This window comes from Dipodomys ordii, unplaced genomic scaffold (assembly GCF_000151885.1).
Source record: "Dipodomys ordii isolate 6190 unplaced genomic scaffold, Dord_2.0 Scaffold68, whole genome shotgun sequence".
Lineage (NCBI taxonomy): Eukaryota > Metazoa > Chordata > Mammalia > Rodentia > Heteromyidae > Dipodomys > Dipodomys ordii.
Genome location: NW_012267284.1, coordinates 2202125 through 2226123, shown reverse-complemented (window position 1 = coordinate 2226123; position 23999 = coordinate 2202125). Strand labels below are relative to the sequence as shown.

The 23999-nt window shown below is 61.9% G+C and overlaps 1 protein-coding gene across 2 annotated transcripts; it reads left to right on the top strand.

Annotated features, from left to right (window-relative positions):
• Ints1 (integrator complex subunit 1) lies at positions 1–22369 on the top strand. 2 transcript variants are annotated; one of them, XM_013023522.1, is made up of 47 exons: positions 2–275; positions 1228–1518; positions 1715–1911; positions 2040–2177; positions 2405–2564; positions 2672–2777; positions 2874–3060; positions 3157–3302; positions 3396–3537; positions 4421–4597; positions 5041–5149; positions 5494–5614; positions 5830–5907; positions 6399–6556; positions 7549–7645; positions 9042–9133; positions 9217–9277; positions 9638–9835; positions 10027–10156; positions 10281–10460; positions 10670–10819; positions 11154–11333; positions 11436–11540; positions 12530–12697; positions 12845–12956; positions 14075–14236; positions 14716–14862; positions 15085–15183; positions 15392–15516; positions 15865–16119; positions 16231–16390; positions 16555–16695; positions 16828–17014; positions 17087–17210; positions 17685–17809; positions 18304–18391; positions 18471–18697; positions 18816–18939; positions 19326–19459; positions 19807–19999; positions 20279–20406; positions 20612–20724; positions 21297–21410; positions 21689–21759; positions 21878–21969; positions 22069–22178; positions 22249–22369. In XM_013023522.1, the coding sequence occupies exons 1-47, from the start codon at positions 218–220 to the stop codon at positions 22362–22364; spliced, it is 6576 nt and encodes a 2191-aa protein (XP_012878976.1). In that variant the 5' UTR covers positions 2–217; the 3' UTR covers positions 22365–22369. The 2 variants fall into 2 exon arrangements, with proteins under 2 accessions (XP_012878977.1, XP_012878976.1); XM_013023523.1 differs by lacking the exons at positions 21297–21410; positions 21689–21759; positions 21878–21969; positions 22069–22178; positions 22249–22369 and having other exon boundaries at positions 1–275; positions 20580–20671.
• The last annotated feature ends 1630 nt before the right edge of the window (positions 22370–23999 follow it).

Sequence of the window (23999 nt, the reverse complement as noted above, 5' to 3'; positions counted from 1 at the left end):
TGGAGCGATGGGCGGGTTGTGAGTGAGTGGGCCGCGGCGCTGGGTGTCTGTCTGGAGCGGCGCCCTCCGTGGCCCCCGCTCCGCATCCTCGGAGCTGCGCCCTGGACGCGCTTGGCTGCAGCCGCTGCGGTGTGAACGAATGAATGAATGAGGGAGCGAGCGGTGTGCTGTCACTTCTCATCCGGTGACCCGGCGAAGAGCCGGGAGCGAGGGCGGCATGAACCGGGCCAAGCCCACCACCGTGCGGAGGCCCAGCGCCGTGGCCAAGCCTTCGGGTGCGTTCCCCGTGCGGCGCCGGGGCCTGGGCGGCGGCGGGGGGCGGGGGGCGGGCGCGAGAGCTCCTGCTGGACGGGGTCACCCGGCGGACACCGGTACCGAGATCGCCTGCAGGACAGGGTCACCTGGGCCCTGAACCCCGGGGCCCAGATCGCCTGCAGGACAGGGTCACCTGGGCCCTGAACCCCCTGGCTGAGATCTCCTGCAGGGACAGTGTCACCTAGGCCCTGGATCCCAATATTGAGATCTCCTGCAGGGACGGGGCACCTGGGCCCTGGATCCCAGGACCGAGATCTGCAGGCACAGGGTCACCTGGGCCCTGGACACTGGGGCCGAGATCTCCTTCAGGGACAGTGTCACCTGGGGCCTGAACCCCGGGGCTGAGATCTCCTGCAGGGGCAGGGCACCTGGGCCCTGAACCCCAGTATTGAGATCTCCTGCAGGGACGGGGCACCTGGGCCATGGACACCTGGGCTGAGAGCCCCTGCAGGGACAGGGTCACCTGGGCCCTGGACACCTGGGCCGAGATCTCCTGCAGGACGGAGGTCACTTGACTCAGCTGAGCATCTGGGAGACTGCATGGTACCAGGGCTAAGTGGTCTAGACTCAGTTCCTGGAGTGGCTTCCTGTGTGACATTGGTAACATTACCCAACTTCTATGTGTGTCTTCCTCCCCTGTAAAGCGAGAGGTGATCAAACTGAGTCGGGAATTTGGGGACTAAACAATCAGACCTGTAGATTAGGGTTGGCCTGGCTCATAGTCATTGGCCATTAGCAGCCATCACTGTCCACAACATGCCTGTCCTGGCTCTCTAGGGGCCCTGCTGAGTGGCCTCCGGCCTCACTCTCTCACCTTCTCTAATCCCTTGCTCAGCTCCTCTAAGAGGTTGGAAGCTCTCCCACTGTGGATGGGTGGTGTCACACTGTGCCTGTCTTCTGTCCCCTCTGCAGGGCACCCTCCACCTGGGGACTTCATTGCTCTGGGCTCAAAGGGCCAGGCTGGGGAATCGAAGACAGGGTCAGCCCTGCTGAAACCAGCGGCCTCGGGCCTACCCTCAGAGCGCAAGCGTGAAGCTGCAGCCACTTTGCCCGGGGCCTCTTCTCTTGGTGGCCTTGCCAAGCGCCCCAAACTCCCTGCTACTCCTCCACTGAGTGCCCTGGGGCGCCTGGCCGAGGCAGCAGTAGCAGAGAAGCGAGCCATCTCTCCTTCCATTAAAGAGCCATCTGTGGTGCCTATTGAAGGTACAGTTGGGATACAAAAGGAGCTCCTTTGTGGGAAATTAAGATGTTGCTGTGACAGGCTGAGGACTGGGTCTTAGCACTCAGCCTTTGCTGTGTGGGAGAAACTTCACATCTCTTGGAGGAAGCTATTCACTGTGGGGCTTCCTATGGTTTGCCAGTGTCCCTATGGCTAACCAGTCCCTCCTGCCCTGGCCAGTCCTGCCCACAGTGCTGCTGGATGAAGTTGAGGCTGCTGAGCTGGAGGGTAATGATGATAGGATTGAGGGCGTGTTGTGTGGGGCAGTGAAGCAGCTGAAGGTCACCCGGGCCAAGCCCGACAGCACCCTCTACCTGAGCCTGATGTACCTGGCCAAGATCAAGCCCAACATCTTCGCCACTGAGGGAGTCATCGAGGTGAGCCAGCCCCCAGCACCACGTTCTCTTACCAGCCACTTCCTTCCCTGTCGCCTCTCAGACCCTCTGGCCACACCTGTGTGTCAGGGTGGCTGTGACAGGCCCATGACACCAGCCCTCCCTGGCAGGCTCTGTGCAGCCTCCTGCGGCGAGACGCCTCCATTAGCTTCAAGGCCAAGGGGAACAGCCTGGTGTCTGTGCTGGCCTGCAACCTACTCATGGCTGCCTACGAGGAGGATGAGAACTGGCCTGAGATCTTTGTCAAGGTGAGTCCTCCACTCCGGGGCTCAGTGGGGTTGATAAAGAAGAGCACCGTGGAGTGGGGTGGGGATGGGGGTAGGAGAGAGGCTGGAGCATGAGAGAGAAGCATATGATGCTGTCTCTCCGGCCCTGAGAGACGATGAGGACCTTCTGGGTGGCCACCCCACCTGGCCGTTGGCAGCTGGGGGTGTCAGGACTGGCCCCAGGCAGGCCTGAGGCTGTGGCTCCCCAGGTGTACATTGAAGACTCCCTGGGGGAGCGGATCTGGGTGGACAGCCAGCACTGCAGGACCTTCGTGGATAACATCCAGACTGCATTCAACACCAGAATGCCCCCCAAGAGCATGCTGCTGCAGGGGGAAGGTGCCCGCAGCGGAGGTGACCTGGGGGCTGGTAAGAGCTGCTGGGAGTGGAATGGGGTCTGGCCCACAGGGAAGGAGGGTCATGGGGTGAGGATGGGATGGGAGTTGGCACCCACGGGCTTTCTGTGGTCCACACAGGGAGCAGCCCCCACCCCTCCCTCACGGAGGAGGAAGACAGCCAGACAGAGCTGCTGATTGCTGAGGAGAAGCTAAGCCCTGAGCAGGAGGGCCAGCTCATGCCCAGGTAAGTGGGCCACACAGGCTGGGCTCTAGGTTGGCAGGCAGGGTGGGTGTGTAGAGGACAGCGTCCTCCCTTCTTTCCTTGCCCCCTCTGGCCTAGGTACGATGACCTCACAGAGAGCGTGGAGGAGTACGTGCTGGACATGCTGCGTGACCAGCTCAACCGGCGGCAGCCCATCGACAACGTGTCCCGGAACCTGCTGCGGCTGCTCACCTCTACCTGCGGCTACAAGGAGGTGCGGCTGCTGGCTGTGCAGCGGCTGGAGATGTGGCTTCAGAACCCAAAGGTGGGCCATTTGGACAGTGGCGGGCTGGGGACTTCTAGAGGAAGGGGTCCCACCTGCTGCTCGGTGTGCTCCACGAGTCTCCCCGGCCTCCTACAGCTGACCAGGCCAGCACAGGACCTGCTCATGTCCGTGTGCATGAACTGCAACACACACGGCCCAGAGGACATGGACGTCATCTCCCACCTGATCAAGATCCGCCTCAAGCCCAAGGTCCTCCTGAACCACTACATGCTGTGTGTCAGGTGCGGGGCTGTGGGGAGGGTGGCGGGAGGCCGGCTGGAGGCCCGCTGGCATGGCCCGTACCTCTCTCACATGCCTGCCCCTCTCCCACCCAGAGAGCTGCTGAACGCACACAAGGACAACCTGGGCACCACCATCAAGTTTGTCATTTTCAACGAGCTGTCCAACGCCCGCAACCCCAACAACATGCAGATCCTCTACACTGTGCTGCAGCACAGCTCTGAGCTAGCACCCAAGGTAGCACCATGTCTGCTCCCCCGACCCTCCCTCCCGCCCCGCCTGCCTCTGCCTTGGCTGGAGGGGTGTTTGGAACAGCCTGTTACCCAGTGTGCACAGATGTGGGTGGGTGGGGGTGCTGCTGTGTGGGAAAGTGTCTGAATCTCTTTTGTGTTGGGCTTCGAGTCCGTCCTGGAAATTAAAACTGTTGAGGGAACAGCACTGAGCCCTTGAAAGAGCCACCAAAGGATCATGTCTGTAATCCTATCTAGTTAGGGGCTGAGGCTGGGAGGATCCCAATTTCAGGCCAGCCCGGGCTATCTTCAAAATAGCCAGCATAAATCAAGGCTAGTGTTGAGGCTGAAGTGGTAGAGCACCAGCCAAACAAACTAACCAGGTAAGCATGAGGGCCGAGTTCAAACCTGATTATTTCCTGAATAAAAGAGCCACTTTATTTCCCTGCAATGATCCGAGCTGCCTTCCTAGACAAGGGTCCCCCAGATCTAGCTAGGGGCTCTATAGCACTGGGCCCTGGCCTGGAGCCTGGCTTGGCTGGGATGATCTGCTGTGTGTCAGTATCCAGCCTCGGTCTCCTTTGCCGCTCAGCACAATGAGAGGAGCGCTGGGGTTGGGATCCTTTCTTCCTGCTGTCCTTTGAGGCGTGGTGGGGGCTGAGGTGGCTCGTTGCTGCCCAGAACATCAGTGCAATGCCGGCGCCCTGTTTGGGCTGAGCTGCTGCAAGGTGGCTGTTCCTGTGGGGCCACGCGGGTACTCCGGCTCTTTCTGGAGACTCTTGTGGGGACAGCTGCCTGTGGGGCTGAGCGAGGCCCCGCCCAAGGATGTGGCGGGATGCCTGTCCTGGCTGGCATCTGATTTTGGTGTCGGCGGCCTCTCTCTGCCCCAGCTGCTGGCCATGGTGTTCCAGGACCTGCTGACCAACAAGGATGACTACCTGCGGGCGTCACGTGCCCTGCTGCGCGAGATCATCAAGCAGACGAAGCATGAGATCAACTTCCAGGCCTTCTGCCTTGGCCTCATGCAGGAGCGCAAGGAGCCCCAGTACTTGGAAATGGAGTTCAAGGTGCCCCCACTTCGCCTGCTGCCCCTCCCCCCCGCCAGCTGTGCGCAGGGGGCTCCATGTCCCAGCCTAGGCTGAGTGTGACCTGAGCTGTAGCTGGTGAGGCTGACAAAGCAGGTCTCCTAAGCAGGAGAGGGAGTGGCCACTCTGGCCTGAGTCCACAGTAGAGGTGCAAGAGGAAGTGGGGGACTGGTGGAGATCTCAGACCCTAAAGCTGCCTGCCATCTGCCTGTGTACAGTCTGCTGTTTGCCTGTACAGGACTGGCCGTGTTGGCTGGACCTCCCCAACTAGGCTAGGGCCCTGCCTCTTCCCAGTCCTCCGGCTCTCGTGGTGGTGTCTGGACTCTGTGAAGACCCCCGTCTTTGCACAGCTTGTATGCATGTGTGCGTAAGTCAGCGTGGGGTGCGTTGCAAGTCCCACTGTGCCGCTTTGCCCCTCCCTGCAGGAACGGTTCGTGGTCCATGTGACGGATGTGCTGGCAGTCTCCATGATGTTGGGCATCACTGCCCAGGTGAAGGAGGCAGGCATCGCCTGGGACAAAGGAGAGAAAAGGAGTAAGGCTTGGTGCTGGCATGGCCCAATTATCCAGGCCTGGTGGCATCTGACCCTAATGCCGTCCCAGGGGAGGTTTGCAGAGATGGGGAGAAGGTTCAGTTTCAGCATGGCCATGAGGAGACCAGATGTGCTTGCAAGTGGCCATCTTCTGCCACCAGGGCATGAAGTGATCCAGCCCAGGTCTCGTCCTCTGTCGAGTTTTCTACTGCTGAGGCCCCACGCCCATAGCAGGCCTTCCCCATGGCTGGCAGGAGGGAAGGTGGGGCCGTGCTGGGGTCACCCACCCTCCAGGGCTAGGGCCACAGGAGATCATCGCTGCCACTAACGCTGCTGCTCCTCACAGACCTCGAGGTGTTGCGTGCCTTCCAGAACCAGATTGCCGCGATCCAGCGGGATGCAGTCTGGTGGCTTCACACTGTTGTCCCCTCCATCAGCAAGCTGGCACCCAAGGACTACGTGCACTGGTATGGTGGCCTTCTGCCTGTGAGGGCCATGCTGGGGGCCATGTGATCGCTGAGGGTCAGCGCCACTTGTGGGGCCTCTGGGGTGGGGGCTGCTCTGCAGGGCTGTTTAGGACTCAGCTGGCCCCTGGACATTGTTGGCTGCTCCATCTAACGTTGTCTGTGTTGCGCCTGAGAGTGGCTGCCCTCGCCTGACAGCCTGCCCTGTCTGTCTGCAGCCTGCACAAGGTGCTTTTCACAGAGCAGCCCGAGACTTACTACAAGTGGGACAACTGGCCGCCAGAGAGTGACCGCAAGTGAGCACACCACAGCCAGGCCAGGGCCAATCGGTCTGCACTGCCCCAGTGCCATTCTGTGCTGGGGTCTGTAATCACCCACCCCAGGCAGCCGACCAGCCCCTGTGCCCTGCCTTCAGCCCCCCAACTTCCCCTCTTCTGTTTCCTGGTTGGTTGTTCCCCCCCCCAGACTCCCCCTCACAGCCACAGGGACCGCCCGCCTCAGCTACCACCAGAGGTCAGGGTCCTATCCCTTGCCCATTCTTCCTTGGAATCCTGCCGCCCAGGCTTATATAGTCCTCAGGGGTAGCAGAGCCTCATGCAGGCTGTGGAAACAAGTAATCATGTGGCCACCGAAGCTTCCCTGTGCATTTGACCCTGGGAACTGGGCTGGGGTGGGGTGGGGGGGCCCCACGGGCCTCAGCCCCTGCACACAACAGGGCCTGTGGCTCCTGGATTGGTGGGCCACAGCCCCTCCCACCCCCAACCAGCTGCTCCCATGCCGTTTGCAGCTTCTTCCTGCGCCTGTGCTCAGAGGTGCCCATCCTGGAGGATACGCTCATGCGCGTCCTGGTCATTGGGCTGTCCCGTGAGCTCCCGCTTGGCCCTGCGGACGCCATGGAGCTTGCTGACCACCTGGTGAAGCGTGCCGCGGCTGTGCAGGCAGACGGTAATGGCCCTGCCCTCCTCTTTATACCCTGACGTGAGGACCTGGGCTGTGCCCCTGGATAGCAGCACCCACCTGGGTTTGCGGGGCTCGCACTCTGTGCTTAGTTCTTTGGGAGGCCAGGGCCTGGAGTTGATACAGGAGCCCTTGAGGATTGGCAGCCTTGCCCTCTCCATTGGGAAGCAGGGCTTGAGCTTGGGGCCTTGCATTCTTTTTTTTTTTTTTGCCAGTCCTGGGTCTTGAACTCAGGGCCTGGGCACTCTCTCTGAGCTTCTTTTGCTCAAGGCTAGCACTCTACCACTTGATTCACAGCTAGATAAGCACTCGACCACTAAGCCACATTTCCAGCCCTGGGGCTTTTCCACTCAAGGTTGGCATTCTACACTAGAGTAACATCTCTATTTGAGGCTTTTTGCTGGTTAATTGTAGATGAATCTCTCAGATTTGTCTGTCCCAGACTGGCTTCAAATTGTGACCCTCAAGCCGGGCGCTGGTGGCTCACAACTGTAATCCTAGCTACTAAGGAGGCTGAGATCTGAGGATCACAGTTCAAAGCCAGCCCGGCCAGGAAAGTCTGTGAAACTCTTATCTCCAATAAACCACCAGGAAACCGGAAGTGGTGCTGTGGCTCAAGCAGTAGAGCGCTCACCTTGAGTTGAAGAGCACAGGAACAGCGCCCAAGCCCAGAGTTCAAGCCCCATGACCGACAAAAAAAAAAAAAATTGTGACCCTCAGATTTCAGCCTCTTGAGTAGCTGGGATTACAGGTGTGAGCCACCGGTGCCCAGCTCCATGATATTAAACTTGATGTCCTCTCTGCTGATCAGTGAAAGGTTGATGACCAGAATGTGGCTGTATGGCCTGCTGTGGCCCTCTGGTCATTCCTGTCTCTTCCTCTGGCTGCTCTCGTGCCCATTTTCTGACTGAGTTCCTGGCCTGTACACTGCCCTGGGAGTGGCATAGCCTGGGCTCTGGAGCTGTGTCTTTGGCTTTCAGATGTGGAAGTACTGAAGGTGGAGAGGATCCAACTGATCGACGCCGTTCTGAACCTGTGCACCTATCACCACCCTGAGAACATCCAGCTCCCACCTGGGTGAGTAGGTGTGCTGCTGGCCCAGGCCTGGGCACATGGCCGGTATAAGACCTGCTTCCTGCTGGCACCTCATTCCTACTTGCTTTCTGCTTTATGTATGAATGAGTTTTTTTGTTTTTTGGCCAGTCCTGGGGCTTGAACTCAGGGCTTGAACCATGAGCTTCTTTTGCTCAAGGCTTACACTACCATTTAAACCACAGTACCACTTCTAGCCTTTTCTGTTTATGTGGTACTAAGAATTGAACCCATAGTTTCATGCATGCTAGGCAAGCACTCTACCACTAAGCCACATTCCCAGCCTACCTACTTCCGGTTTTTTTGAGTAATTTATTGGAGATAAGAGTCTCAGAGTCTTTTTTGCCCCAGTTGGCTTTGAACTGTTTATCCTAAGATCTCATCCTCCTGAATAGCTAGGATTACAGGTGTAAGCCACATGGCTAAATTTATGTATTTTGTTTTGTTTTTGTCAGTCATGGGGCCTGAACTCTCGGCCTGGGTGCTGTCCCTCAGCTCTTCAGCTCAAGGCTAACGCTCTACCACTTGAGAGCCACAGCGCCACTTCTGACTTTCTGCTTATGTGGTGCTGAGGAATCGAACCCAGGGCCTCATGCATGCAAGGCAAGCACTCTACCACTGAGCCACCTTCCCAGCCCAAATTTATATATTTTAATTAATTTATGTGCATATGTGCGGTACTGAGGCTTGAACTCAGAGCCTCACACTTTTACTTGGCTTTTTCACTTAAGGCTGGTGCTCTAACATTTGACCACACCTCCACATCTGTCTTTTTGCTGGTTAGTTGGACTTCTTTGCCAGGCTAGCTTCAAACCATGATCCTCATATCAGCTTCCTGAGTAGCCAGGATTATAAGCGTGAGCTACTGTGTCCAGCTGAAGTTTTTTCCTTAGCTTTCTGGCATGTGCTCTCTCCATAACTAGGTATATTTCACTTAAGGCTGTTGGTGTGTCACAAGTCTACCTCAGATCCTCTTCATTCCTCCTATCAGTTAGGCTATGTCCTCTCTAAAGACTCTCCTTGAATTCTGCTCACCTGTGATCTTGACATGTTAACAGTTGGGCCCTGATGGATTCTGGGGTTTCTAGTGTCTTGCTATTCATTAAATGCTTACACATCATCTATTTTTGCACCCCTTTCATAGATGGGACAGCCAGGCTAGGAAGGTCAGTGGTGGCCTGGGCTCAGCGCTGTTGGGTCATTGGTAGCGTGGGCTCAGCGGCCTTGCCCCTCGGGGTCCAGAACGCCTCTGTGCATATTCGTGGCATGGCCAAGGGTCACTAGGAGGGGACATTCTGAGGTGCACTGCCTTAGTGCAGAGCTGTGGCTGAGCTGGACAGCTGGTAACCTCTGCCCGCACTATGGACACTCTGTCCTGTAGGTACCAGCCCCCCAGCCTCGCCATCTCTACCCTCTACTGGAAAGCCTGGCCTCTGCTCCTGGTGGTTGCTGCCTTCAACCCTGAGAACATCGGTGAGCCCTCCTGCTGTGGTGGTCCTGGCTGCGGGTGGCCACCAGCCTGCGGGCAGGGCCCATCTCTGCTCTCCTTCCTCTAGGCCTGGCCGCCTGGGAGGAGTACCCCACGCTAAAGATGCTCATGGAGATGGTGATGACCAAGTAAGTCACCAAGTCCTGCTGGCACCTCAGGGCCTTTGGCACAGGGCTGGACACCGCTACATCTCAGGCTGATCCCTGGGGTATCTGGGCTTGAGAATACTTTTCAAGTCCATGTCCATTGAGGGTCTGGCTCTTCTGGGGGTGAGAGGAGTCAGGGTATCAGCACCGAGCCTGTGGGGAGGCCATGTCATGGCAGTGTCTGGGGAGAGTGGAAGCTCGATGCCAGAGGAGGTACAGCTGGGCTGGGCCTGCAGCCTTCAGCTGAGGCCTTGCGGGTGCGGCCCCTGCTGGGCTGTGAGCGTCCTCCAGCGGAGCTGTCCTGGCAGACAGGTCACAAGGCCATGTCTGCTTGGTCCCCAGCAATTACTCGTACCCCCCGTGCACGCTGACGGACGAGGAGACGCGGACAGAGATGATCAACCGGGAGCTGCAGATCTCCCAGCGGGAGAAGCAGGAGATCCTGGCCTTCGAGGGCCACCTGGCCGCCGCGTCCACCAAGCAGACCATCACGGAGAGCAGCAGCCTCCTGTTATCACAGCTCACCAGCCTGGACCCCCAGTATGCCCGCCCTGCCCCGACTCGAGCCCAGGCCTGGGCAGGCCTTATCCTAGAGCACCCTCAGTGCCCAGATCTTGGCATGTGGTCCAGCATTAGCAGCCGAGGGGCTCAGGGTGGGATGGGGTCCATTGCTGTTGCTCTGGGAGTATTGTGCTGTGACTTTCTGATGCCATGTCCCCTGTGACCTGCAGAGGGCCCCCCCGGAGGCCTCCCCCCCACATCCTGGATCAGGTGAAGGGCCTCAACCAGTCCCTGCGTCTTGGACACCTCCTGTGTCGCAGCCGCAACCCCGACTTCCTGCTGAACATCATCCAGCGCCAGGTAGGGGAGCCGGGAGGACTCCGGGGCACTGCAGCCAGAGGGCAGTGCAGACACACGCAGCTCAGACATACCGTGACACAGGGCAGGCTCACTGGCCTCAGTGGAGCCTCTGCCTTTCCACCAGGCCTCCTCCCAGTCCATGCCCTGGCTGGCTGACCTGGTGCAGTCCAGCGAGGGCTCCCTGGACGTGCTGCCCGTGCAGTGCCTGTGCGAGTTCCTGCTCCACGACGCTGCGGATGACACAGCCTCGGGGGAGGAAGAGGACGAGGGGGAGAGCCGGGAGCAGAAGGCCAAGAAGCGGCAGGTTGGTGCCAGTCTGCAGCAGCCTGTCCAGCAGCAGCAGGCAGCTTCCAAGAGCCCCTCTCACCCCAGAGCCCCTCTCACCCCAGAGCCCCTCTCATCCACAGAGCCCCTCTCACCCCAGAGACCCTCTCACCCCAGAGCCCCTCTCATCCCCAGAGCCCCTCTCATCCCCAGAGCCCCTCTCATCCCCAGAGCCCCTCTCATCCCCAGAGGCAGCAGAAGCAGCGGCAGCTGCTGGGCCGCCTGCAGGAGCTGCTGCTGGGCCCGAAGGCGGATGAGCAGACCACGTGTGAGGTGCTCGACTACTTCCTGCGGCGCCTGGGCTCCTCGCAGGTCGCCTCCAGGGTGCTGGCCATGAAGGTGAGTGCCAGCGGGGCTGTGGGATTCCCTGTGTGTCCCTGGCTCATGCTCGCTCTTGGTGGTGGACGCGCACCTGGTCGCGCACCTGTGCATGCTGTGTGCATGCACAAGGCCCCGCGCCTCCACGCAGCCCACATAGCTGGGGCCCTTGTCACTTGTGTGGCGCGGCTTCTGGGTGGTGGTGTGAGATTTTTGGGGAGTGACTGAGACTGTATTCTGGCATGCCTGAGGCCCTGGGCTCCATCTCCTCCCCAAAGCATGCGTGGAAGCAGTGCGTGGAGCCCCCGGGGGTGACCAGGCCTGGGCTGGGGGTGCTGTGCTTGTGTGCCCGCAGGGCTTGTCTCTGGTGCTATCTGAGGGTGGACTGCGGGACAAGGAGGAGAAGGACCCCCCCATGGAGGAGGACGTGGGGGAGCCAGATGCCTTGCAGGGCTACCAGTGGCTGCTGCGGGACCTGCCCCGGCTGCCTCTGTTTGACAGCGTGAGGACCACCACTGCGCTGGCGCTGCAGCAGGTGCGGGGCTGAGGGAGGGGAGGGGAGGGCAGGAGTCGGGGCCACAGGAGGGCCTGCAGCCCTGCCCTAAGAGCCAGCTCAGCAGCCTGCCCTCCTCCCCAGGCCATCCACATGGAGACAGACCCCCAGACCATCAGTGCCTACCTGGTCTACCTGTCCCAGCACACACCGGTGGAGGAGCAGGGGCCACACAGCGACCTGGCCCTGGTGAGGGGGATGGCGATCGTCCAGCAGCCTAGCTCTGTCTAATGGGGCCCTGGGCCGGGCTGCTGCACCCCATGCAGAGCTCCCTGTGCCCAGCCTGGTTGCTGTGGCCTTGTGCACATGCCATTGCTCAGGACCTCTGGGGCCTGGCCATCTGTGTCCCTTTAGGCCCTGTTGACTTCTGGGAAATTTCCTGAGACCTAGTGGGGCGTTGGTTGTGGGCAGCTGGAGCCCTGAGCCACCTCCCACGGGGCCTGGCAGTGTTTGGGATAATGATTGGAGATTGGATAGCGGTGCTGCCAGCTGAGGGAGCTGAGAGTCCATGACCTTTGTCTGGCCCTCTTTCACACCATCCTGCTTCTGTGCCTCGATTTCCTGGTGGCTTTTCTCAGCCTCAGTGTGGCCTGCAGGAAGTTCACGGCTCTGAGCCTGAGCAATGCACATGCGAGGCATGGCGTCACTGAGAGCATGGTTCCTCCACAGCCTGCGCTCCTCGTTGGGACCCAAATCCCAGACACACCTGCCTGGGGGGCTCAGTCCTTTATCCTCATGCCGCCAATCTGGCGTCCATGTGGGAGCTCAGAGCCAGTCTTCTGTGCTTGTGGCACACATATAAGTGTACTGGTGGACACGGTTTACCGTGGCCTTCCCTCCTGGTGATGGGCAATCCTGCAGATCGAGGAAGTGTCTGGCCCGATGCCTCCTGCTTCTCATGATGGTGGGCAGAGGCCTTCATGTCCACCTTTGAGGTGCTGTGATGTGTTTCTGTGACTCACATTCAGAGAGGCCCTTGTCACCTCTCCCTCTGGCCACTGCCAGCTGCCTGGCGGCTGTATCCACACCCAGAGGGGAAGAGAGAGCCTGCAGCCCTGAGGGCTCCACACTCAGTGTGATTGGCCTTGGATCATATACCTTTGAGGCTGGGATGGGGGGGTGGAGAGACACTAATGGCAGAGACCCCAGGAGCCTCTGACAGCCCTCATCTTGCCCAGGACGTGGCCCGACTGGTCGTTGAGCGCTCCACCATCATGGCACACCTCTTCTCCAAGCTTTCCTGCAGCGCCACCTCTGATGCCGTGCTGGGTGCCCTCCTGTCTGTCTTTTCCCGCTACGTGCGGCGCATGCGCAAGAGCAAAGAGGGCGAGGAAGTCTACAGCTGGGTGAGGGCAAAGGCGTCCATGGCCGGGGGAGGGAGGGAAGAGAACCAGGGGCCCATGAAGGGCGAGGAGGTTCATTTCTGGGTAAGGTGGCTTTTGTCCACAGCTCTCCTGAGCCACTTGGGTCCCCGCCTTGCTCCCTCCCCACAGTCGGAGTCTCAGGACCAAGTCTTCCTGCGCTGGAGCAGCGGGGAGACGGCCACTATGCACATCCTTGTGGTCCACGCCATGGTCATCCTGCTGACACTGGGCCCACCCCGAGGTGAGTGGTGGCCACTGGCAGTTGCCTCTAGGTTTTCTTTCTCTGCCCCTGAGCAGGGGGCACGTAGTGATTGCCTGTAAACTGAGGCCCCTGGAAAGGACTGCCTGAGCCAGGAGATTGGGTCAGCAGAGTTCCCACAACCCCAGCCCTGAGCCCAGGCGCTGTCTAGAGGAGCCATCCTGTCCTCATGGCCCAGGCAGGAGACTGTGTTCCTTGGTGGGGAGGTGCAAGCCCGGGGCTGCCCATATGGCCCAGCTTCCCCTGTTGGGAAGGGCCTGTTGGCCCTAGGCTGGTCTATTCATCTGGTGGTCAGCCTTCCCTTCTCCCCACCCACTAAGAATTCTTCCTCTGAGCCAGGCGCTGGTGGCTCACGCCTGTAATCCTAGCTACTCAGGAGGCTGAGATCTGAGGATCGCGGTTCAAAGCCAGCCCGGGCAGGAGAGACCGTGAGACTCCTATCTCCAATAAACCACCAGAAAACTGGAAGTGGTGCTGTAGCTCAAGTGGTAGAGTGCTAGTCTTGAGCTGAAGAGCTGAGGGACAGCGCCCAGGCCCAAAGTTCAAGCCCCACGACCGACCAAAAAAAAAAAAAAGAATTCATCCTCTGCCACCTATTTCCTGACTAGGCATGCACAAGGAGAGGGGCATGGAACCCTGCACAGGGGTGAGGGTACCTGTAGGAGGGAGGTAAAGGCTGTCACGCCAGTGTCACCCTCAGGGCAGCAGGGAAGGCTGGCCCCATTCTACCCCAGCCTGCATGGCCCCTGGGCTGTGTGGAGCTGAATTGAAGAGATGGTGTGGCCAGGCAGCTTATACCCATAGGGCAGGGGTTCCTGTGGTACATGCGCCCACTAGGGCTAATGTCACAGGCCGTGGCGCCATCCCTGAGCCTGTAGAAGCCCATGTAGCCAGCTGCTGCAGCCACAGCAGGCTGCTTGAATAAACTAGTATGCCCAGTGTCCGGCACCCGTAGTCCCGTCTGCAGGACAGTCTTCCTTGGGCCCTGGGAAACCTTGGTCCCCAACCCCTGCCCCCCACTTAGAAGGGTCCAGAGGTCTCCAGTTCTCCCAGCCAAGGCAGGGGCCTGGGGTGAGGCTTCCCACCTGTCTTTCCCAAAGCTGGTGACAGCGAGTTCCAGGAGCTGCTGGACATCTGGTTTCCAGAGAAGAAGCCACTGCCCACTGCCTTCCTGGTAGACACATCCGAGGAGGCACTGCTGCTGCCTGACTGGCTGAAGCTGCGTATGATTCGCTCCGAGGTCCCTCGCCTGGTGGATGCGGGTATGGCCAGCCAGGCAGTGGCAAGCCTGGGCAATACTGACAGCTGGGGACCTGGCATGTCAGGCTGGCTCTGCTCCCGAGACTTGGAGATGAGTCCTCAGAGAGAAATGAAGATAAAAGGAGGGTCCTTGGGGAGAAGGGCAGGTGTTGCTGTTATTGTTGTTTGTGGCGGGGGGGGGGGGGGGGGGGGGGGGAGGGGGGGAGGGGAGGGTTAGGGTGTCTCGCAGTTGGTCCTCAACTTGTGGGGTTTAGGCAGCCACAATGGGAAGGAGGGTACCAGCAGGGTCTAGACAAGGCTCAGGCCAGAGTGAGTCCATCGAGCCAGCATCCTGGTTGCCCTTGGCATTGGTGAGGTCACTGTGCCCCTGAGGCCTGCCAGGGGCTGGAGAGGGGACGCTGGCTGTGCTGCTGCTCTGAGCCCCTGGCTGGCTGCACAGGAGTGGTGGCCTGGGCTGGGGCCGCTAACAGAGTGCTCACAGCCCTGCAGGACCTGGAGCCCCAGCAGCTGCTACTCTTCGTCCAGTCATTTGGCATCCCTGTGTCCAGCATGAGCAAACTTCTCCAGTACCTGGACCAGGCGGTGGCCCAGGACCCCCAGGCCCTGGAGCAGAACATCATGGACAAGAGTAAGCCACCCCCCTGTGCCATGGGGGGCTGCTCGGCAGGCAGGAAGGCACGGCCTCACAGCTGGAGTTGGCGCCCAGTGAGGCTAGAGCCTGCAGGAAAGCCCTGCCCTAGGGCCCTGTGGAGACTGATCTTTACTGGCAAGCCCCCAGTTCATCTCTTGGTTTGGGGGAAGTTTATAGAGCACCACGTGAGGGTCCCCACCCCTGGCTGTGGTTTTGCAGATTATATGGCTCACCTGGTGGAGGTACAACATGAGAGAGGTGCGTCTGGAGGCCAGACTTTCCACTCCCTGCTCACAGCCTCACTGCCGCCCCGGCGAGGTATGGACCTCCAGCCAGCCCGTCCCTGCGGTGGTACAGACAGTGCTGGGACATCACTGGGCTCCGGTGTCGGTCTGTCCTCCCTGCATCCCAGGACTGTGGGGCCCAGGGCTGACTGCTGTGGCTATGGCCTGGGTGGGATCCATTTGCCCCACTGCCTGCTGGGATCTGAAAGACTGAGCCCAGGCCTGTGTCCCTTTCTGTGCAGACAGCATGGAAGCACCAAAACCGAAAAGCAGTCCTGATCAGCCTCCCGGCCAGGGCAGAACCCGAGCTGGGGCTCAGGTCCGGGTGCTCGGCCCCGAGGATGACTTGGCCAGCATGCTCCTGCAGGTACCAGTGCCACTGTGGTCTGGCCCCATGCATGTGGGGTCCAGCCACCACCCATTGCACATGCAGGGGCCTGTGCTGGCCTGCTTCATGCAGGCCTCCTGCTGAGCCACCCTCTGCCTTAGCACGCCTATGAGCAGAGGTGGAAGGGCCCCTGTGGTGCCAGGCCCCCATGAAGCCTCCTCCCCCCTCCTCAGGGAGCCCGTGAGGATGTGGCAGATCCTGTTCACTGCCTCTCAGTTGGCGTAGTTGAGGCCAGAGATTAAACAGGGTCCCTATGGCTGAGGGGGGGGGGAGACTGGGGGCTCTGCTGCCTGCCCCACACCTCCTGATCCCAGTATTACTGTTCAGATCTTCCCGCTGAACCCTGACCCGCGGTGGCCAAGCTCCAGCCCGCGCCCCCTCGTCCTGGCGCTGCAGCAGGCACTGGGTCAGGAGTTGGCCCGCGTCCGCCAGGGGGATCCTGAGGTGCCGGGCGTGACAGTGCGCCTGCTGCAGGCCTTAGCCACGCTGCTGGGCTCCCCACATGGCGGGGCCCTTGGCATGGCCATGCACCGCAGCCACTTCCTGTCCTGCCCACTCATGCGCCAGCTCTACCAGTACCAGGTACCGAGGCATGGCGCGCCTGGCAGAGGGATGAGTGGTGGGGTGAAGTGAGGGGAGGCTGGGGTCCTAGAGGAGGGGAATCCTGGGACCCATGAGCTGCCACTCCCACAGCGCTGTGTGCCCCAGGACACCGGTTACTCCTCGCTCTTCCTCAAAGTGCTCATGCAGATGCTGCAGTGGCTGGACAGCCCGGCTGTGGAGGACGGGCCCCTCCAGGCCCAGCTCAAACTCTTCGCCACCCAGTACTCGGCCAGACACAGGATCAGCGACGGTGAGGGCACTGTGGCATGGAGTACCCAGGGCTCCAAACCACAGGCCAGCCAGAGTGTGGTGTGGCTAACAACTGTGGGGAGCGGTGCCGGCCTGGAGGGAGGATTGGGTGGGGCCATGGGAGCCCCAAGCGCGGGAGCCCAAGCCCATGGCCTCCTCCTGCAGTACGGAGTGGCCTCCTGCACCTGGCTGAGGCCCTGAGTTTCCGCCGTGACCTGGACGTGGTCAGCTCCACCGTGCGGGCCGTCATTGCCACCCTGAAGTCGGGGGGCAAGTGCAGCGTGGAGCCGGAGCTCATCAACAAAGGTAGTGCCTGGCCAGGGTGCCACGCGGCACAGGCCTGCCTTGAGGGTGGGAATTCTCCCGTTGGCATGTCCCACACGTGGCGTGGCGTGGCAGCTGTGGCAAGCCCCACTCAGTCCTCCCTGTCCTGCACAGTGCTCCGGGGCCTCGTCGAGGTGCGATCCCCCCACCTGGAGGAGCTGCTGACTGCACTCTTCTCGGGTGCGGTGGAGTCCGCCAGCCCTGGCCCAGCCCCCGGGCCGGTAGCAGTGGTCAGCGCCCTGCTGCTGCAGGAGAAGGAGGAGCCCCTGGGCCCCGGCCCTCAGGACACAGATGGTGGCAGGTGAGTGGGAGCCACAGCCCTGGGCCCCCAGGGACCCCATGAGCCCATCCCTGAGCTCCTTTCTCCCTACAGCCCAGAGACCATAAGGCTGGGCCCCTCATCAGGGCTGCTCGTGGACTGGCTGGAGATGCTGGACCCCGAGGTGGTCAGCAGTTGTCCCGACCTGCAGCGGAGGCTGCTCTTCTCACGGAGGAAGGTGACAGGGCAGAGGGCATTCGTGGGGAAAGGTACTAGCTGGGGATGCCACCCATGGGGACTGCCCTGAGGCCTCAATCCATTAGCCCAGAGAGTGACAGAGCCCCAGGTCCTGGGTGCCCATGGGGCCCGCTCTGTGGTAGCCGGATATGGTTTGGGTGGGAGGTGGGCTGCCCTGTGTGTTTAGTTCTCCCGTTCCAGCTGTTCCAGGTCTCCACAGTGGGGTGCAGGGGCTAAGGGTGGCGAAGGAGTGAGGTGGAAGACTCTTAGTATCATCTGAGCCTGGGGCACCGCCATGCTGCCCTGCCATTCTCTGTATTGGTAGTGAAGACATAGTGGGGCGCTTGGGAAAGCTTTCAGATTCTTCCAGGAATTATCCTTGGGTGCAGTACCAGGAGGTGTCTGCTGACCACCTCACGAGGGCTGGTCAGCCCTTGCACCCAGTTGGGGTCATCTCAGCCTCTTCCATCTCCAGGGCAAAGGCCACACCCAGGCCCCATCTTTCCGTCCTTACCTCCTGGCCCTCTTCACACACCAGTCCAGCTGGTCCACACTGCACCGATGTATCCGTGTCCTTCTGGGCAAGAGCCGAGAGCAGAGGTGAGCCCGTCCCCCAGCCAGGCCGTGCTCCTGCATGGCCCTCACCTGCCCATGGGTGCTGTGGGAGGCCAGGAAGCTGTCTCTACGGGGCTACCCTGTCCTCTGCAGCAGTGGACCCAGGACATCTGACCAGGGCATCAGACATTCCCTGAGGGGTTCAGAGGGTGGCCTGTCACCCAGACTGGCTGTGCATGCTCCCTGCAGGATGGAAGTGTCCAGCTGTGCTGCCAGGCCCTTTCCCAATCCCGTCTTCTAAATCTTATCCCTGGGTCATGTTCTCCGTCCATAGAAAACTCAGCCTTACTGTCCACACTGGAGCAGGGTGCAAGTGTAAATGGCCCCGAGTGGGGTGGGGCAGAACTGGGGAGTGGCTCCCCGAGACTGAGTGCATGCTCTTGCTGGCAGCTGCTCAGCTGTGGTCCTCTGCAGATCTGTGGTGGCTTCCCAGGGTGGCTGCCCTGGGCTCCCTGTGCTTAGCCACGTGTTCCTCCCAGGTTTGACCCCTCGGCCTCGCTGGACTTCCTCTGGGCCTGCATCCACGTGCCTCGGATCTGGCAGGGCAGGGACCAGCGCACCCCTCAGGCAGGTGCTGGGAGGCGGCGGGCTGTCTGTGCGGTGTGTTGTGCAGCGGCTGGACTGACGGGACGGTGCCTGCTTGCAGAAGCGGCGAGAGGAGCTGGTGCTCCATGTGCAGCCTGCAGAGCTCACCAGCCTGGTGGAGCTGATCCTCGCTGAGGCGGAGGCCAAGAGCCAGGATGGGGATGCGGCCGCCTGTTCCCTCATTCAGACTCGGCTGCCCTTGCTGCTCAGCTGCTGCCATGGTGACGAGGAAAGCATCCGCAGAGTGACGGAGCACCTGACGGGCTGTATCCAGCAGCGGGGGGACAGGTGCCTGTGCTCCCCACCCCCAGCCCCTTGGCATGGGACAGTGCTGGCCAAGGGCCTGGCCTGGGTCTGGCCCCATCGGCCCCTGGCCACCCCAGTGAGTCCCTCTGGTCTCTTGTAGCGTGCTGGGTCAGCGCTGCCGGGACCTGCTGCTGCAGCTGTACCTGCAGCGGCCTGAGCTGCGGGTACCTGTGCCGGATGTCCTGCTGCCCAGTGAGGGGGCCGCCAGCAGCAGTGTCTGCAAGGTGAGCCGCACAGCCCCTCCACACCGCAGCTGCCCTCAAAGGCCCACTCCTACCTTGTCCTCCCCAAGGAGCCCCTCTGGGTGCAAAGGGGTGCTTTAGCTGTCCCGTCCCCTCACAGATTGGAAGTGGGACGTGTGGGTGGTGTGCAGCATGCACGTGCTTCTAGGCTGTTGCCTCCATCAGCATGGGGTGCATTGTTTCACCCCCAGAAGTGTCCCTGGAGCCCCCCTCAGCTCCAGTAGCATTGCGCCACCCTGGCAGGCTGAAGGCCTTGTTTCCACACTGGGGCTGTGAGCAGGGCTGGGGAGGGCAAGGGGAGGTGGGGGGCATATGGCCTCTACTGCTTCGTCCTCACCTCTTCCTGGCCTCCCCCCCATCTCCCCCAGCTGGATGGGCTCATCCACCGCTTTATCACCCTCCTGGCCGACACCAGTGACTCCCGCTCATCGGAGAGCCGGGTAGCTGATGCCAATATGGCCTGTCGGAAGCTGGCTGTGGCACACCCCATCCTGCTGCTCAGGTACTCCAGGCCTGGCATGGCCCTTCACCTACAGTCCAGTCCAGGGGGCCTCCCCGAGCACCACCCTGTCCCCCCTTCTACTTCCATGCATGTCAGGGCATGTCTACCCCTAGTGTAATGTAAGGGTTCCGTAGCTGCAGGCTGGCACCCTGAAACCCAGGCCCTGGCTACTGGTAGTTTAGGAGCCATGGGCGCAGCCATGTGCTCAGCAAGCCAGCTGCAGCTGTTCCTGGACACAGCACCAGCGGCATCCTGTCACAGCATCTGTCTTGTGGAAATCTGGGGTTGTCTGGGACCCACTGACTCCAGGTGGAGCTGTGACCCCGGAGCCCTTCTGCCTGTCACAGGCACCTGCCCATGATCGCAGCGCTGCTGCATGGCCGCACGCACCTGAACTTCCAGGAGTTCCGGCAGCAGAACCACCTGGCCTTCTTCCTGCACGTCCTGGGCATCCTGCAGCTGCTGCAGCCGCGCGTCTTCCAGAGCGAGCACCAGGGGGCGCTGTGGGACTGCCTGCTGTCCTTCATCCGCCTGCTGCTGGTGCGCTGACCACCCGCGCCTCACCTTCCCTAACCAGGACTGTGGGGCCCCCCCCTGCTATGTAGCTGAGCCCAGCTCCCCAGTAGCCTCCACTTCCACCATGCTGGGCATCTACGCTGCCTTCAGAGCCTGGCTCAGCCCCAGCTTCCCATGTGCCTGGGGGAACCCCACGTCCTCAGCCCTCCCCATGGGGTCAGCAGAGGGCCGCTGTGGGGAGTTGGGGGCAGTCAGCGGCGGTCAGGTGGGGGGAAGGGCACTGAGTGGCTCTGGCCTCTGCAGAACTACCGGAAGTCCTCCCGTCACCTGGCGCCCTTCATCAGCAAGTTTGTGCAGTTCATCCACAAGTACATCACTTGCAGCGCCCCGGCCGCCGTGGCCTTCCTGCAGAAGCACGCGGAGCCCCTGCAGTGAGTGGCAGCAGGGCGGCTCGGCACCTGCCAGGGACTGCTGGGCAGGGCTGGGAGGGACCCCCCATGACTGTGCTCTGGGCTGCCCTGAAGCAGAGCTGCCCAGTTCCTTGCTGTCCTTGGCCTGGGCGGCCACACCCTCTCCTGCTCCCAGCCCCGCCCTCTCGCCCCAGGTCCCCAAGCTGAAAGCCTGTTCCTCCCCCAGCGACCTGTCCTTCGACAACAGCGACCTGGTGATGCTCAAGTCCCTCCTGGCGGGGCTCAGCCTGCCCAGCTGCAACGGCAGGACCGACCGGGGCCTGGATGAGGAGGGCGAGGGTGCGTGTGTGGTGCGGTGTTGGGGGGGGGAGTCCTTTGGGTCTGCTGTCCCCAGCAGCGTGGCCAGCCCCTGTGACGTGCCACCCCCACAGCCGAGCCCCATCCTGGGGCATTGCTGGGCCGCTAATGGGCCTCAGCACCCCACTGCAGCTGGGCCTCAGTCTTCCGGCCAGCGAGCCACGCGCCTGGTGCTGAGTGCTGGCGGCTGGTTGCGGGCTGCTGTCAGAAGCCCTGGTTTGGGCACATGACTAAGGGTGGCTCCCAGATACCCAGAGGTATCTGGGTGCTAATGGGGCACCCACCAAGCTGGGCCTTGGTGCTGCCCTGCAGTGCCAAGGCGAGGAAGGGAGGGAGCTCATTTCCTGGGTGGGTTCCCTGTGGTCAGTGGGAGAAAGCCAGGACGCCGGGTCTCCTCCCAGCAAGCTCCGTGCCACCAAGCTTGCCAAGCTCCTGCTGTGTGCCAGGCACTCTCCTCAGCCTGGCGGCAGTTGGGGAGCCCTTGGGAAGGACACCCCATCTTCCTGGGGCTGCCTGCCTGTCACCTTCCCTCGGATGACCTCTGCCTCTTGCAGATGAGTGCTCGGCCGGCTCCCTGCCGCTGGTCAGCGTGTCCCTCTCCACCCCGCTGACCGCGGCCGACATGGCCCCGCACATGAAGAGGCTCTCGCGGGGCCAGACCGTGGAGGGTGAGTGGGGCTCCTGCACCCCAGCTGTTCAGGCCACAGCCAGGCTGTGTGCTCCGGGGGGGCGCTGGGGGCTGGGGTGCTTCTGGAGGGCACCCGGGCTGGTGTGCGGACTGGTGTGCCTCGTGCACTCAGTGCCCTGGGGAGGCCAGTGCATCGGGCCTAATGCCTGCCTCGGAGTCCTGGGATGGCAGCTACTGAGTGGCAGGGGTGCACACGTTGGGGGCTTCTCAGGGAGCTGGGCTGCCGGGCTCTCTCACTGGGCTGGCCTCTGCCCTCAGACCTGCTGGAGGCCCTGAGTGACATAGATGAGATGTCGCGGCGCAGACCTGAGGTGCTGGGCTTCTTCTCGGTGAGCAGGGGCACACTGGGCGGGGCCCAGAAGGGTCTTGGGGGAGCCTCAGGCGCTGTCCTTGGCTAGCTCTGGGCTCATGGCCACCTGCTGATGGCCCTGTCCTGATGCCCGCCAGACCAACCTGCAGCGGCTGATGAGCTCGGCCGAGGAGACCTGCCGCAACCTGGCCTTCAGCCTGGCGCTGCGCTCCATCCAGAACAACCCCAGGTGAGCCCACACGCCGCAGCCTCTGGGCAGCCCAGACACCTGTCACCCCTCGCTGTCCTGGGCGCGGGCCGGGCCCCACACACAGCATGTCTCTTGCAGCACCGCGGCTGACTTCCTGCCCACCTTCATGTACTGCCTGGGCAGCCGGGACTTTGAGGTGATGCAGACGGCCCTCCGGAACCTGCCGGAATACACCCTGCTCTGCCAAGGTGAGCCCCGCCCCTGCTGCGTGGGACAGCCTCACGGGAAGCCGGCCCCTGACCACCTCTCTCCCCTTAGAGCACGCGGCCGTGCTGCTGCACCGGGCCTTCCTCGTGGGCATGTACGGCCAGGTGGACACCAGTGCCCAGATCTCCGAGGCCCTGAAGATCCTGCACATGGAGGCTGTGATGTGAGGCCAGCCGGGGGCCGCTTCAGGGTCTCCTCCTGGCTGCAGATGCCATAGCTGGCGGCTGGCACTGAGCCCCCGGGGACACGTGCCAGGCAAGGAGTAGCTGGCGTGCCTGCAAGGCAGGGTCAGCTTCAAATGAAACATTCTATGTCCCACGTGCCCAGCGTCCTGTCTTCTCCCATGGCCAGCGTGGCTCTCTTCTAGAGATGTGGGGCTGCCAAGCACAGTCCCGGAGGTGGGGACCTGCCCGCTCCTGGGGTACTGCTGGGGGAATGCTGGTGCCTAGCTGTCCGCGCCCACAGCACAGCCTGCTGCCTCCTATGCTGTTTGCCTGACTTGCCCTCAGGGCCCTGAGTTCTCTGCCCACGGCATTGTTAGGCTACGGTGGGGCTGGGTGGGAACAGCCAACGCCCCATTATCCCCATCCACCAGGAGGCTGCTGTGGGCCACTGCGTTTCCTCTGTCAGGGTCAGAGCGTCTCACTCCATCCTCAGAGCAGCCAGAGGCCTCCCCACCCGCAGGACAGGCTGTCTCCCCACCCGGTGGGGTCCCTACTGTCTGCAGTGCTTCAAGGCAGCCACTGCCAGCCCGTCATCCACCCTGGTACTGGCTTCCGCCCAGCGATCCCATCGATTTCCACCAGGGGGCACTGCAATCCGGAAAAGCGGCCCGGGGCTAGTGGAGGAACCTTGGTCTCCAGAGACATCCAGTCCCGTACCTACCCTGGACACTCAGCCCCAAGTCCAGGCCTGGCCTGTCACCCACATCCGCCCACCTCGCCTCCAGTCTCCCAGAGCAGCATGGCTCCTGCGTTCAGGGTCCTGGGAGGGAAGCCGAGATGGGTAGGAGGCTAGCCTGAGGCACAGCAAGCCATCCGGCTGGCCACGCCCTTCATGATGGCCCTGAAGCTCCAGGCCCAGGTTCCAGAGAAGCCTCACCCCTGCGCTCCCCATTGCCGGCCGGCCTGGCCCCTGCTTAAGGCTGGGTGTGCCCAGCACCCCACCTCCAGGCCTCGCAGGGTGCTCTTGGCTCTTTGGGCCTCTGTGCATCGGGGAGGCTGCGGCTTGCCCCTGGCCACCGCCACCTGAGGAAGGGGCCCCCCCCAGGGATGATCATTCCTGGGAAGGTGTCCCCTTGTGCCCCCCTGGACCGCTGCCTCCACATCCCGCCCTCCTGGCGCCACGGGCGTGCAAGGGCCACCCCAGCTCGGGGGGCAGCAGAGTGGCCTGCAGGGCAGACGCAGTGCCAGGCTCCTCCTGCCAGCCCCAGCCAGGCCAGCGGAGGGAGTGTCCGGGCCCCCTCGCCGGCCCGGCCAGGCTCCTGTTGAGTCAAGCTGAGGTGTCCCATGTGGTGGCTGTTGCAGGTGGCGTGGGCCCAGGGGTGCCTTGGCCCATGTAGGTGCTTAGCAAGGGACAAAGGGCCCACCCAGGTGGCCTGCCTGCCCCAGCTCCGTCGCCAGGACCCGGGGGCCCAGCGCGGTGGGTACGCCCCAACACGGGCACCACAGGGCTCCGAGATGAGGGTTGAGGTCCACCTGTGAGGCCAGTGTCCAGCAGGACGTGGGCAGGCCTGACCCTGTGCGTGCCACTGAGGGGACAGCTGGCCAGGACAGGAGGTCAGTGGGAGCCCAGGTGTGGAG

Bases quoted from the DNA above. Each gene is read 5' to 3' on its own strand.
- Ints1 (XM_013023522.1), top strand. From the start codon at position 218: ATGAACCGGGCCAAGCCCACCACCGTGCGGAGGCCCAGCGCCGTGGCC. The intron at 16,696-16,827 runs GTAGTGCCTGGC...TGTCCTGCACAG, and splicing joins GCCGGAGCTCATCAACAAAG to TGCTCCGGGGCCTCGTCGAG. The intron at 21,760-21,877 runs GTGAGCAGGGGC...GATGCCCGCCAG, and splicing joins AGGTGCTGGGCTTCTTCTCG to ACCAACCTGCAGCGGCTGAT.